Raw genomic sequence first — 15,022 nt, 5'->3', positions numbered from 1 at the left:
AGGGATCAAACTCAGGTCTTCTGAAATACTAGGCAGATTCTTTACTGTCTGAGCCACCTGGGAAGCCCCAGTGTATGGGAAGCCTGGACAAATTTGAGTCTTTCATCTCTCAAGTTGTATTCAAATAAAGTTCTTGCTGTCGGACACATACCCAAAGGAGGCTCTTTGTTGGAAAGTTTTAAGACATGACCGCAAACACAAAACCCAGTAACATAAGCAGCTGAGGTCAAAGAAATAAACTCAAGTGTTTCATTTCAGGAAATACGCTCTTGTGGCCAATTTCACCATTCAGAGCACCCCCCACCCCCCAGCCACCATGTTCAGCGTCAGGCCAAGAGAAATGTCCCTCTTGGGGACACGAAATCTGTTCCCTAGGACAAACCACAAGAAACCGGTCCATAATCGACTGAGTGTACCACGGACCATCTACATCAAATTACATTTCACTTAGCTCTGAAAGCGAGAAAGGCGTCTGAAGCCGGGAAAAGAAATACGAAAGGCCACCTCCAAAGAAAGAATGGACGCGTAATTATTTGCACAAAGCATTAGAAAATACTGTGATATTTTATTATTAAAAATGCTGCTGAAAAGTTTATACATATGTGTCCAGCCATATATATCTTCTATCATTACTTAAGGCAAAATCAAAAACAAAATCGCAAAATAATACTCCGAGAAACCATTAAACCCTGCGTGCCAGTGAAGTTCAAGAATAAAAGCCTAGGAAAGTTTTTTTTTTTTTTTAACTTATTTTTTTTTTCTCATTTTTCTCTTTTTTATAGATAGCAAGTATATTTTATTCTCATAGAACTCTATGAAGATTCTATAACTTCTTTCCATGTAGAAATAAGATATCATTTAAGGTGTGTATTAAATTGCTTTGATCATAACCTTTTGTAAAAGCTAACGTTATTCACTTAACAAGAACTCTTTTTTTTTTTTTTCCTTATCCAAATGTCACAAGCCTGATACATTACTGTGCATATTGCTAGCAGAAGACGCTTGCAAATACTAAACAAATACTGGAATTCACATTACAAACATACCAGGTCCCACAAGGCTGTCGAGTTCCACTTCCTCCGTCAGTTTCCTGGACAGCCTATTTGTCGTGGCTTAGCTGGGGTAATAAATACAATAGCTTGCCGAAATGGTCTGACAGGAGCTTTAAAACAGGATGAACAAAAACCTTACCCATGACACCTCTTAGCTGCAGGAGCCTGCACTTCACTCTGTGCAAAGCTGGGATTACATTTCACGTACGTCTATACACAGCCTCACTCTTAAAATCTCAACCGAGATGAACAGCAGAATTTACTGGGAGATCGGTCTGCACAGACTTCCTAAGAACTCTGTTTTTCTGGGGGTGTGGGATGGAGGGGGCGGTCATTTTCAGAGACTTTGAAAAAGTACTGCTACAGTTTTAGTCTAAGGGTTCCGGTAATCAAAGACTGTAGCAAGGGACAAGGAATTTGGACCGTCTTTCTTGAGAATGTGCACCTTAGCTGAGTTGCTCTGATAACCACGCCCCGAGACATCCTCTTTGGCTCCTATTTCCTGGCACGGCAATAGGTTTTTGAAAGCCAAAATGTCAAGTCACCGTGGCTGCTACTGTTTTCCTTTAACGACACCTGCGTGATATCCCTTAAGGAAAGCTAAAAAGACAATAAGAAAATCACTTGGTGTCAGAGGCGCCAAGATTCTCATCCCCACCTCACCAGTGAACAATGCATGAATATTTCCAGGTGTTATCTCGACGGTCAGGCCATTCTCTAACTTCCTGGATAACCCCCACAAAGCACTTGAAGTGTTTTCTCCCTTCCTTGGTCTCTCTCTGATAGTCCCGGATCAGTGACAGATACACAAAGTGCACAAAAGATAATCGTTTCAGACAAGCGTATGTTTTACCCCGTAAATGATCGAAAGAATTCAAAAACAACAACAACAACAACAAAACCCCGCTTACTGATAAATAAGGGACTTGACTGCTTTTACCAGAAAGGAAAGACACATGCCCCCCTCCTTCGATCTGATTAGCTAAGCTGAACAGGTATTTCTGCAGCTGCTGGGGAACACAGAGCTGTATTGACTCAGCACACCGCGGGCCCACCAAACACAAGCTTTCTTTCTCCCTTTTGGCAGGACCCTGGGTGTGGGAAGCGACTCTTCCTTAACAGATTCAAAGAGCCACAGCTACAGAAGGAGACTTGTATTCTGTTCCCCACCCCCTCCCCTCCCAGGCCCTGCGGTTTCTCTGCATGCGCGTGTATCTAAGTCAACAAGCTTTTAAATAGACTCCACGCTGGGGACCCTTCTTGCAGGGGGTGGGGGAGCGGTTGCAACTTCACGAAGTCTTTAACAACACAGAAATAAAAGTTTACCTAAACAAAACAAAACAACAGTCTAAGAATCCCTTGGCATGCACTTTCCAGCCCAAAAACAAAACAAACAAAAAAAAAAGAAATGGGGACGGTCAGAGTCCGCCGTGTGACAACCATATCCTCGTACAAATGAAACGCCTTAGAAAACCCCGTGTCTGTTGGCCACAAGGATTTAAGAAGAAGCCCCTCTGTGTCTTGGAGGGAAAAGAGGTGATATGACTAACGTATATACCGATTTATATACATACAGATCACTAATGGAGAGCACAACCTTGCTAAAAGCTTTTTCAAACTGAAAACACCAATAAAAGCGCTTTTTTTTTTTTGCTTTTTTTTTTACTTTTTCTCTCCATGTGTGTTTGTTTAAACTCACAGCTATATACATTTTCTTTCTTTCTTTCTTTCTTTTTTTTTTTTTTACAAAGTTTCTTAAATATAGTTCAGGCTGGCAGAACATCTCTTTGCACAGAACTCTAGGTATCTAACTGCATAGTCTGTTCGTTTATTTTAATAATAAAATTCTACTTTTCCTTCTTTTCTGGATTACTGCTCCGTATGCTGGGTAAAAGCCCACAGACTCTTTTTTGTTTTTGTTTTTCACTTAAGGAGAGCCATCTGTCGTGTGGCACATAAAGAACTTTATTTTTTAACTGTGATTAAAAAAAAAATTTTTTTTTTAGTGTCCCCGGCTGAGTTCCAGAAGGGTGTCAGCCTCTACGGTCACGGTTGGAAACGCCCAGGTCCTTGATACATCGACGTCCTTGTCGCACTAAAGTCGGCTTGGATGGTGGTGGGTCTTAAAAGCAGAACTCGTAACAGCGAATGGATACGGTTTCACATTTCGTAGGGTCGAAAGTTGATCTCGTGGTACCAGGAAATGCCAGCATGGGAGGTCTGCAAAGACACAATGGTTGCCCTTTTGGGTTGTGTGTGTGTGTGTGTGTGTGTGTGTGTGTGTGTGTCTTAAGCCAGTGGGATGAAACACATTCTTTGTTTGGAGATGGTGCTTGTTTGTCCGTCTTCCAGTTGCAGGGGGCAGGGCGGTGAGGGGGCAGCCAGGGGGAGGGGGACTGCAGAGCTATACTCTGGTGGTGGAGTGTCCGTGGGGAATGTTTGTGCTGTTCTGGCCTCCGCTGAAGGTGTTGAACGTGTGGAGCGGCTGCATGCCCGTGAGCGTGTTTGGGATCATGGTGATGGTGTTGGGGGTCATGAGCGGGATGTCGTCGGGGGACCTGCGCAGCGTGAGCGTGTAGTCCGGCGGGCAGGTGAGCCTCAGCGTGTCGTGGGCCTGCAGCGACTCGCACTCGTGGTCCAGCTGCTTCATCTGCAGGGACATGACCTCCTCGTTCTGGATGTGCGCGATGTCGTTGGCGGCGTTCCTCTGCGGGCTGGGGCGCCGGTGGGTCTCGTGGCGCCTCTTGTCCTTCTTGTAATAGAGGGCGGCGAAGGCCAGGATGTTCAGGAACAGCAGGGATGCCCCCACGGCGATGGTGACGCTCAGCTCGGTGGAGTAATCCCGTTTGGTCTCGATGAGGACCGTGGTGTCCTCGGGGCCCGTCTTGTGAGGGTCCTTGGAGTGCTTGGGGTTGCTGTTGGCTGGGGTGATGGCCGGGCGTTTGGTCGTGGGCCAGATCTTGGAGGGCGACCGCCGGGTCCCGTAGGGGAAGGACGTCATGTCCGGAGGGGGCACCTTGGTGGTGGTGGACACGTACTGGAATATCTCGTTCAAGTTGTGCAGATGTGGGACCAGTTCCAGCCAGAAGGCGACTTTTGTGGCTCGATAGTGATCCCTCACGCGGGGCTTCAAGCCGATGTGCAGATACAGCTGGTCTTTGGGGTTATACTTGGACCAGGCCACCTCCTCGAAGCGGTTGGGTTTTGTGTGAATGAACTTGGTGTCCTGCGGGACAGGCTGATTGGGGTCACTGAGGACAGAAGAGAGAGAGAGAGAAAAGAGAGGGGGAAAAAAAAAAAAAAAGGTCACACTCTTCTGCATGTCACAAGTCAATTCTGATCAAGCAAAACGAAATGATGGTCAGATCATCTCACGTGTTTATTGATACGTGCAAAGTACCGAAGTGGTTCCATCCACATGTGCCTACCATTCCGCCTTGTCTATAAAAGAATCCCCTCTTACCCTAAAATACTTCCCAATGAAAATACGATACCGTTTCTGTAACATTTCCGTATTTTTAACGCATCCAGTTGTCTTCCAAACTTGGGAGATTTTTCAGGAGGAAAACAAACACGTGTCTTGGATATGTTTCAGCATTTCAAATTTAAACTACTTCTGTTGGAAAATTTTCAGCATTTCAGGCTGAACCACTTTTGGAGTCACTAACCTCAACCAGAGAGGGATCAGCCCCCACAAGGCAGGGGAGGGGGTGGGCATCTGGCAATACCTGGAGATGTTTTTGGTTGTTATACATGAAGGATGGTGTCATGAATGAAAGTAGATACCACAATGACTGTCAAATGCTCTCCAGGGCACAGGACAGCTCCCCCCGCACAGCAAATAAATTTTTCATCCCAGATGTCAACAGTATTAAACTTGAGAAATCCCGATTTAGAGATTGTTGTCCAAAATGTGTACATTCTCTTTCTTCCTCAAGAACTGCTTCTTAGGTAGATGGATATATATTGCAGTTATAAAAATTAAAATACATTAAAAATGCAAAAATAATAAACAGAAATATGCATCCACCGTTTGTGCTATTAGAAATACATATATAACTTGAAAACCTTTTGAAGACTGAGTCACATGAAGATGAAATAACATTCCGTTGATGTCTTAAGTTTGGCAAGACAGTGCTTTTAGACACACTAAAGTCAAGGATTTTAGGAGAAATACCACAAGATGCAGTAAATTGGGGTTTTTATAGATTTCAAGTGTCCTCGGCAACTATGAAACTGAAATCCCCTGTGATGTACATGAACAGCCACAGGCAGAGAGACAGTCATCAATATTGAAAGATTCTCCACAAAACATGGTACTTGAAACATGGGTGCCACCCAGCTTTTTTTTAAGGTAACAGAAATTCCCCTCAAAGGTATACTCTAATTTCTTCCAATTTTTTTTTTTTTTTGCTTGGTAAAATGACCTGTAAGACAGATTTTGTCTTCTCCTGCTTGCTGGTTAGGAACATCTGCAATTGTGCATGATAAAAAGTCACCTTGTGGATAGCAGTGAACTCTCAGAAGTGGTGTGCAGACCTAGCTTGCCCTGGTGTATTGTGCTACCGTGGGTGCCCTAACCTCTACCTTCCAGGCAACGCCTTCTTGGCAACACACTTATAAAGCCACTGCCTCTTTGCTTATGTGCCAGAAGGCTGGGGCACCAGAAGGTTCCACTGGAAGGCTCAACGTCTGCAGACATTCCCAGGTGGCGTGCAGGCTTCAAATGATACCCTTGACCCACAGATGCAGGTATTGCCATAGGAAGGGCTTTAGTCCTCAGTCTGAGGCTGTCAACATCATGAACATACATTAAGCTGTGCCTTTCCCCAGCTTTACAAGTTGGGAGATCTCGAGCAAATTCTTAAACCTCTCTTAGCCTGATCTATAAAGTGGATATGAATATTGGGAATGGAATTAAGTGAGGAAGCCGTAATATTCCTGGTGTATAGCAAGAGCGCATTGATACATCAGCATACCTACAAACTGGTAGGGAGAGAAGACTACAAATAATAAACAGTATGTATCCACAGTATAAATCTCATGTGCTTAGCCGCTCAGCCGTGTCCAACCCTTTCCAACCCCGTGGGCTGTAGCTCACCAGGCTTCCCTTTCCATGGAAATTTTTCAGATAAGAATCCTGGAGCATGGGTTGCCATTTCCTCCTCCAGAGGATCTTCCCGACCCAGGGATCAAACCCACATCTCTTCTATATCTTGCATTGGCAGGTGAGTTCTTTAACACTGCACCACCTGGGAAGCCCACAGATCTTATACCAAATACTTTATACAGCATGTACTGCATAAAAGTATACTGCCTATTAGCATATATGGTATGCCATATACTATACATGGAGTATCTGCATAACAATACTGTTTACATGATACACTGTAGACTGTATATCGTATACACTGTTTTAAAGAATATTGCATGTATCATAGCATATATGCTACATTATATACTTCATATGCTTTATGCTGTGTCAAAGTGTACTCTATACAACAGTATATATGTGTTATATGGTATACTTTGTATATAGTGTATTTTTATATACTTATATAAAATGTTTCATATATATACTCATATGGGCTTCCCTGGTAGCTCAGATGTTAAAGCATCTGCCTGCAAAGAGGGAGATGCAGGTTCAGTCCCTGGATTGGGAAGACCCCCCTGGAGAAGGGAATGGCAACTCACTCAAGTACTCTTGTCTAGGAAATCTCATGGACAGAGGAACCTGGCAGGCTGCAGTCCACAGGGTCGCAAAGGGTCAGACACAACTGAGCGACTAACATTTCCACTTCCCTTTCTCATACACTGTATACCACAGTATAGATGGTACTCTGTATGTTTATCATTAGAGATGGTGATATAGCATCACTTGACTCAGTGGACATGAATCTCAGCAAACGCTGGGAGATAGTGAAGGACAGGGAAGCCTGGCGTGTTGCAATCCATGAGGTTGCAAACAGTCAAGCATGACTTAGCAACCAAAAAATGACATACTGTATATAGTGTGCCCTGTACAAATGGACACTATGTGTATCATAGCTTATATGGTTCACTCTATACTGTATACAATAAATGCTGTATCACATAGAATATGTGTATTATATACTGTGGATACAGATGGCAGCCCATCAGGCTCCCCCGCCCCTGGGATTCTCCAGGCAAGAACACTGGAGTGGGTTGCCATTTCCTTCTCCAATGCAGGAAAGTGAAAAGTGAAAGTGAAGTCATTCAGTTGTGTCTGACTCTTAGCAACCCCATGGACTGCAGCCTACCAGGCTCCTCCGTCCATGGGATTTTCCAGGCAAGAGTACTGGAGTGGGGTGCCACTGCCTTCTCTGGATAGTATATACAGCATATATTGCATGAAATTGTACTGTATAATGGGCTTCCCTGGTTGCTCAGACAGTAAAGAATCCACCTGCAGTACTGGAGACAGAGGAGACTTGGGTTCCATCCCTGGGTCGGGAAGATCCCCTGGAGAAGGGAATGGCAACCCACTCCAGTATTCTTGCCTGGAGAATCCCAGGGACAGAGGAGCCTGGCGGGGCTACAGTCCGTGGGGTTGCAAAGAGTTGGATACGACTGAGTGACTAGCACTTTCCCTTTTCCCATCTTGCATATTATAGGACTTCCTGCCTGCTATATATGCACACGGATAGATGGATAGATACATACATGACCTACACATATGATTACATACGTGCCACGCAAGATAAATAAATTGCAAGTGTTGTGCTCCTATTAGTGACATGAAAAAATATAAAAACATATACCATAAGCCTTCTTATCCATGTGTTCATGTAAAACCGTTGAGGTATTCTAAAATAATCTGCCTTTGTCCTTTTATTTTTACATGTTTTAGAAAAAGTGTTGGATGCAACATAGCACCTCGCATTCTCTTACCTGAGTCTTCTGATTTAAAGTGTTGCAAAATTCCTATTTAATTGGACCTGCCATGGAGACATTTTTATAAAATAAAACTCAGAGGCTGAGCGTAAGAATTGACTTTTATTGTTCTAAAAGCAATGAAAGGGAGCGAGGATCCCTACTCTTTTTGAATTGATCTGATTTCACAGAATCAGGCCTTCCGGTTCTACTGACCTTTTCTTAAAGAGATGGCATCTAGGAAAGAGTGTTCATGTTAGATATGTGGCTCTTTTTTTTTTTTTTGGCAGTTGGTGTACATTTGAAAGGTAAGGAAAACACATTTATTTTGTTCTCAGAGAATAAAGGATTTTAAAAATCCAGATAAGTACGCGTTAGCCCCGGAACAATCTGTTAAAGTTCTTGGCGATGCACCGTCAGAAGCCTTAAACGGAGATAAACTCAGGTCGCTTATGGAAGGAGGCACATCACTTTCCTGTGTCAAACGCTCTGAAGAAAGCAAGATCTCTACGTGGGGTACCAAGGCCTTGTTTTTTAGACTTTCCTTCAGCACACCGCGTCGTTTAATTCCCAGAGGCAAAACTAAAGATTAACATGATTAAGGAGAGAATGAAACAAACACATCTTCTTTCTAAAGGTCCATTTTCACCTGTAATATTTCACTTGCAGCCTCACCTTGGCAGCTGACAGTTAAATGTGTATTCGGGGTCTTGTGGCTTATATTATTTGGGAGAGACGGGTAACATGATTTCTTTACAAACACCAATGACCCCTCTGCCAGGCTCCTCTGGAGGTTGGTACGAGGTCTGCCTCACCCCTAAAACAAGGTCGTGCTTGACTATTTTTCCTTAGACATCTGAGAAGAAAATTACCCCCTACACCAAGAATCACGTGCTTGGTCCATCCTGTACCGCAGGGAGTGATGTTCACTCACTGAGCTTAAAATGCTTCGGGACAACAAAGGTCACTTTTAACACCGGACTTGGGCTGCAACTGTTTCAAAGCCATCTTCTCCATTTCTCGAGCTCTGCAAAGATTGCGCAGAAGCAGACGCAGAAATTGACCGCAGGATATGAGCAAAGTCAAGAGGAGAGATGACATCTGAAAGCCAGTGCAAAGCATGTCATTCTACCCACTCGACCTACACCAGTGTACTCAGACATACTGGAATATAAGCTTGCCTTTCTTACACCATATACACTGGCTTGTTGGCCAAGCGCGTTCCCAACTTTAAATTCCAAGAGGCTCTGAGTCTTCAGAGTAGGATACTTGCAAAGTACCATTCACGGCCGTGATTTCTGTTGGGACTCTCATTCTGCCCTTCTTATCCAACATGCAGAAGCCAAATTGCATTGGTCCTTGATGGACACACACCGCATTTCTAGAGACCGGTCAGGATCAACACCATCCCGTCTAAAGAGGTGGGAATCTGTGACAAAGAGCTGCAATCTGTGTGGTCATTCGTAAACCTTGCTATGAGCTTTAACCTTTCCTTGACAGTACTTCTCAAGGGTCATGGAGCTCTCCAAGGAGCTTAATACTTAAATTAAGCTCTAGCTTAATACTTAAATTCAAGCTTAATATTTAAATGTTTTGGCTTCACTGTTTCCGCCCCTCCCCCCCCCCCAGCACTGTTTCAGTAGAGTCTTCTCACCTGGATGGTTGAAACGGTCTCCTAGCAACAAGAGCATCCTCCTTCCATCCTTCCCTCTTCTCTATCCCTCCTTTCTTCCCTCCTACCCTGCCTTCCATAACTGCTAACTCACCATCCCCACATTGTTTTTTTGTGCTTAACAAAGAGCCTGTGCCATACCAGAAGTGTGTAGGTTTACGCCTACAAGTAAGGCCAGAGCTGTCAGCTGTGGTCAATTGCAAAAAGCAGCCAAAGCGTTCACTTCATCTTGGCAGAGGGAGGAACAACCAGGAACACGGGAGGCTGGTAACAAGGTCCCGCAGATCCAAAGTTCCACCCAGTGATCGCATCTAAGCGTGCTTCAATTCAGCACAATCCTTTCTTCTCGGTCACATGTTGGGACAGATGACATGACATGATATTCTCAGAACCACAGGCTCTCTCTGCGCCCCCGGGGAGCAGTGGATGGTAGTCGAGTGTTTTCAATCATGTTTTGAGAGTCACTGCCTCAAGATAAGGTGTGAGACCCCTCATGATATTAGAGATGGTTTATCCTATGCTTGCCCCCTGACTGTCATCAGATAAGATGTGAGACCCCTCATGAGATCAGAGATGGTTTACCCCATGGTTGCCCCCTGACTGGCATCAGGTAAGGTGTGAGACCCCCTCATGATATTAGAGATGGTTTATCCTATGCTTGTCCCTGACTGTCATCAGATAAGGTGTGAGACCCCTCATGACATCAGAGATGGTTTATCCCATGGCTGACCCCTGACTGACATCAGATCAGGTGTGAGATCCCTCATGGTATCAGTTAAATAAACTGGAGTATTTTAGAGTATTAACTAGCGACCACCCGTGAAGCCGTGTCATCCTTTGGCAAACACCTCAGTCACTGTCTCTGCCGTCAGCTCAGTCTCCCGTTTTCTGCTTAACTAGACACCACTGAATAGTGGTCCTCCCCTGACTTGCATCTGAATTTGCACGTTTGCGCTATAGGTCAGAGGGAGGTCTGAGCAACTTCCTTGCAAGATGACTCGAGTCCCTCCAACGGCCTTTCAAACGAGTTGTCAAAACTCACTGTATTAACATCTCCAAAGATGATCTCAGCCACGCTCCACGTGGACCCCGAGAGCCAAAATTGCTCCTGCTTGGGTAAAGTCCAGATTCTTCAGACTAACTTCCAAGGCCACCCAGCAGCCTCACCTTGCTATTGCAATGACATCTCTACCTGAAGTTTTGGACTCCGGTGAGAAGACGGGGCTATTTCTCCAAGCTACGTCCTTAATCTCTTAAGTCTTCTATACCAGCGACTTTATGAAATCCCAAAGTATCCTAAACACGCGCCACTAATGGCCACAAGAGGAACCTGGAGCAGCGATCAAGCCCAGGTTACTTTGTATCTCCAAGGCTACGTTGCTCAGATGAGGGGCGTGGGCCACAGGCATCTCGCCCAATGATTTTAGAAAATGGAATTACAGCGTCAGAAACCACTCAACGCTTTACCCTGATATTCTGATTATAGTTAAAACAGATCTAGAGGAATAAACAATTTCCCTCAGATAAACACTTTCAATACGTAGACGTAATTCAATTTCCCTAAATGAATAAACAAACCAAAAAAATAAAAAAGTCATACCTTAAAAAAAAAAAAACAACTCTACATTTCAAACATTCAACATCTGCAATCCTAGCTTAGTCGCCCACAGGTGCTGGTTAAAGTACCCATTTGGTGCAAGTATTTCTCTACCATCTCATGGCATTAGCGAATTCCCTTTCCCTTTTTCTTTTTCTTTTTTATAACAGTGAGAGAGAATTCATCTCAGAGCCGTTGGCAGGCAAGAACCGCTAATGAGAGTTTAATGGCTTTATCTGGATTTTTTCAGTTTTCTTTAATGGCTCCGTTAAACGGATGATGAATGATCCTAGGTTTCCATTTAAGAACGTCATGCAAAAACTTTTTTTTTCCCCCAAAACACATAAGAGAAATAGAAAGTGGGTGACCTCCACAAAGGTGAGTCATGATGTTGTTTAGATATTATGGAGTTAGGATGAGTGAGGGTGTTGCCATCAGGGATGGGCACGGCCAGAGTGCGTGGAATGTTTGTGTGAAGGTCCTTTGCTTCAAGGGAAGGCAAAAGTTGCCAAGAGCAGCCATGTATCTGAGTTCCCTGATATAACTGGACATTTGTCCTGCCTTTAAAAGGGGTTATGCAACGAAGTACATCCCCAGCAAATTAAGACATGCTTAAGCCTTAACCCCCAGTTCCCTGCAGGGTGATGTTATTGCAAACAGGGTCATTGCAGGTGTGCCCTCAGTCAAGGGAAAACGAGGTTATACCAGGACTTTCACTGGTTAGGACTCTGTGTCTCCACTGCAGAGGGCCCAGGTTCCATCCCTGGTCAGAGAACTTCAGATTCTGCAAGCCAAGGGGTGTGCCCAAAAATTGAAAAAAAAAAAAAAAAGATGAGGTCATACTGGAGCAGGGATGAACTCCTAAACCCATATGATTGGTGGCCTTAAAAAAAAAAAAAAAAAAAGAATGAAACAATTGCACCTGTGGCAATGTGGGGCACAGACCTGCGTGGAGGTCATTGTACAAAGTGAAGTAAGTCACAAAGAAAAAGATAAATACCATATGATATCAGTTATATGTGGAATCTAAAATATGACGCAAATGAACTTAGCTAGGAAACAGACTCACAGACATAAGAGGAGAGACTCATGGTTGCTGAGGGGGAGGGGAAGTGGGGAAAAGGACTGGGTAGGACTTTGGGGTTAGCAGATACCAACCATTATATACAGGATGGATAATGCAGAGCTTAGGGACCGATAGTCAATATCCGGCGATGAACCAGGAGAAGGGTTTCCCTGCTGGCTCAGGGGGAAAGAATCCGCCTGCTGACGCAGCAGATGCAGGTTCGATCCCTGGTTCGGGAAGATCCCCTGCAGGAGGAAATGGCCACCCACTCCAGTATTCCTGCCTGGAGAATCCCATGGACACAGGAGCCTGGCAGGTTGCAGTCCATGGGGTTGTAAAAGAGTCAGACGTGACTGAAGAAGACTTAGCACACAGAAGATATACTGAGCACTACTCTCAACTAAAAAAAAAAAGCTAGACATGTGCTAAATGAGGAGGGCATGGCCACCCACTGCGGTATTCCTGCCTGTAGAATCTCAGGGACAGAGGACCCTGGCAGGCTATGATTCCTACAGTTGCAAAGTATTGCACGTGAATGAGCAACTTAACAAGTAAAGCAAAAAGAGAATGAAAAAGAAGATGAAAAACCAGGTGTGTATATATATATATATATATATATATATATATAATTGAATCACTTTGTTGTACAGCAGAAATTCACACAACATTGTAAATCAACCATATTTCAATAAATAGAAGAAGCTGGCCGTGTAAAGACAGACATGCTGGGAGAGGGCCGTGTGATGAGAGATCCAGAGCTTGGAGAGACGTAGCTTTAAGTCAGGCTGAACCAAACAGTGCCAGCAAGCCACCAGGAGCTGAGAATCATCACAGGAACAGCCCCCGACAGGTCTTGGATGGAGGTGAACCAGCCCCACCTTCAGTGTGGACTTCACACCTTGAGAACTGTGCAACAATACACTTATACTGTTGGAAGGCCCACATTTGGTACTGTGTTGCAGCAGCCCCAGGGATCTAATAAACACGGCTACATAAAAACATCGACACTTGCTGACTTGACTCAAGTTATCTCCCCGTGGAAGACAGATCCTCGCGGTGACAGACGAGCATCTCTACCTGCAATGACTGTGACCTTCCCTGTTTCCCCGCTGTCTTCTTTAGATCAAACTCGTAAAATGGGAGCACTTGAAGCGGGCCTTCACACACAACCGTTTGCTGCTCAGGAAAAAAACTCAAGTTCTTTTCCTAGGAAGTTAAAACCAAGAAACCACTTCCCACCAGAGAATATGTGGAAACACGGAAAAGAAGGAAGGGCTTCTCAGGTGACTCAGATGGTAAAGAATCTGCCTGCAACGCAGGAGACGTGGGTTTGATCCCAGGGTGGGGAAGATCCCCTGGAGGAGGGCATGGCAACCCACTCCAGTATTCTTGCCTGGAGAATCTCATGGACAGAGGAGCCTGCTGGGTTGTGGTCCACAGCATCCTCAAATCTGCTAACCCTCTTAACGGCAATCCATTCCAGTATTCTTGCCTGGAGAATCCCATGGACAGAGGAGCCTGTTGGGTTATGGTCCATGGGGTCCCAAAATCTGCTAACCCTCTGCACCTCCCCTCATCCCCTCACCAGGGCTGTGTGAGGCTGCAATGTAGCGGGCCCAATTCAGCTCATAACTCACCCCCACTGCTCCCCCGCTGCCAGTGGTCGACAGGAAGATTTAGCATCTTCGTTTTAAATTCAGAACCAGGAGCTCAAGGTTAATGACAGAAGTACACACAGGTAGAACACAAAGACACCTCATTATTTTCCACAATTAAGTTACTCGGCAAGAGAAAATGAGAAGATTCTGTGATACTGGGGGCTGCTTGAGATGTCGGGGAGTGTTTTATCTCACTGTCTGCAGAGAATCTGCTCCAGGGAACGTAGGGGGACCCCCACTGCGTATGGAACTCTTGTATATTTTCTGCTGCATTTACCCAATGAGCTTTCTATATATGTACGTGGAGAGATATATAGAGGCAAATACATAAAATTTATATATATTAATGAAATTAAAGTGTGTGTACTCTGCTGTGCTAAGTCACTACAGTTGTGTCTGACTCGTTGTGACCTCCATGGACCGAAGCCCACCAGACTTCTCTGTCATGGGGTTTTCCAGGCAAGAATACTGAAGGGGGTTGCCACTTCCTCCTCCAGGGTAACCACCTCAGTTCAGTTCAGTCGCTCAGTCGTGTCCGACTCTTTGTGACCCCATCAATCGCACCGCACCAGGCCTCCCTGTCCATCACCAACTCCCAGAGTTCACTCAGACTCACGTCCATCGAGTCCGTGATGCCATCCAGCCATCTCATCCTCGGTCGTCCCCTTCTCCTCCTGCCCCCAATTCCTCCCAGCATCAGTCTTTTCCAATGAATCAACTCTTTGCATGAGGTGGCCAAAGTACTGGAGTTTCAGCTTCAGCATCATTCCTTCCAGAGAACACCCAGGGCTCATCTCCTTTAGAAAGGACTGGTTGGATCTCCTTGCAGTCCAAGGGACTCTCAAGAGTCTTCTCCAACACCACAGTTCAAAAGCATCAATTCTTTGGCGCTCAGCTTTCTTCACAGTCCAACTCTCACATCCATACATGACCATAGCCTTGACTAGATGGCCCTTTGTTGGCAAAGTAATGTCTCTGCTTTTCAATATGCTATCTAGGTTGGTCATAACTTTCCTTCCAAGGAGTAACCACCTAGGGGTAGTTAAAAAACATTTCAAGTATCTAACCTGGGGATGGTTAGTT

The 15,022-nt window shown here is 44.9% G+C and overlaps 1 protein-coding gene across 5 annotated transcripts in view; it reads right to left on the bottom strand.

Moving 5' to 3' along the window:
* Positions 1-3,456: 3,456 nt before the first annotated feature.
* NLGN4X (neuroligin 4 X-linked) overlaps positions 3,457-15,022 on the bottom strand; it is a 311,861-nt gene continuing 300,295 nt past the window's right edge. For all 5 annotated transcript variants that reach the window (XM_068962333.1, XM_068962330.1, XM_068962331.1 and 2 more), the window contains one exon: positions 3,457-4,303. In XM_068962333.1, the coding sequence (XP_068818434.1) occupies positions 3,457-4,303 (847 nt within the window). The remainder of the gene's footprint in view (positions 4,304-15,022) is intronic.

The sequence above is a fragment of the Capricornis sumatraensis genome, chromosome X (genome assembly GCF_032405125.1).
Source record: "Capricornis sumatraensis isolate serow.1 chromosome X, serow.2, whole genome shotgun sequence".
Taxonomy (NCBI): domain Eukaryota; kingdom Metazoa; phylum Chordata; class Mammalia; order Artiodactyla; family Bovidae; genus Capricornis; species Capricornis sumatraensis.
The sequence above is the reverse complement of the archived record's forward strand: the minus strand, read 5'-3'. Positions and strand labels throughout refer to the sequence as shown.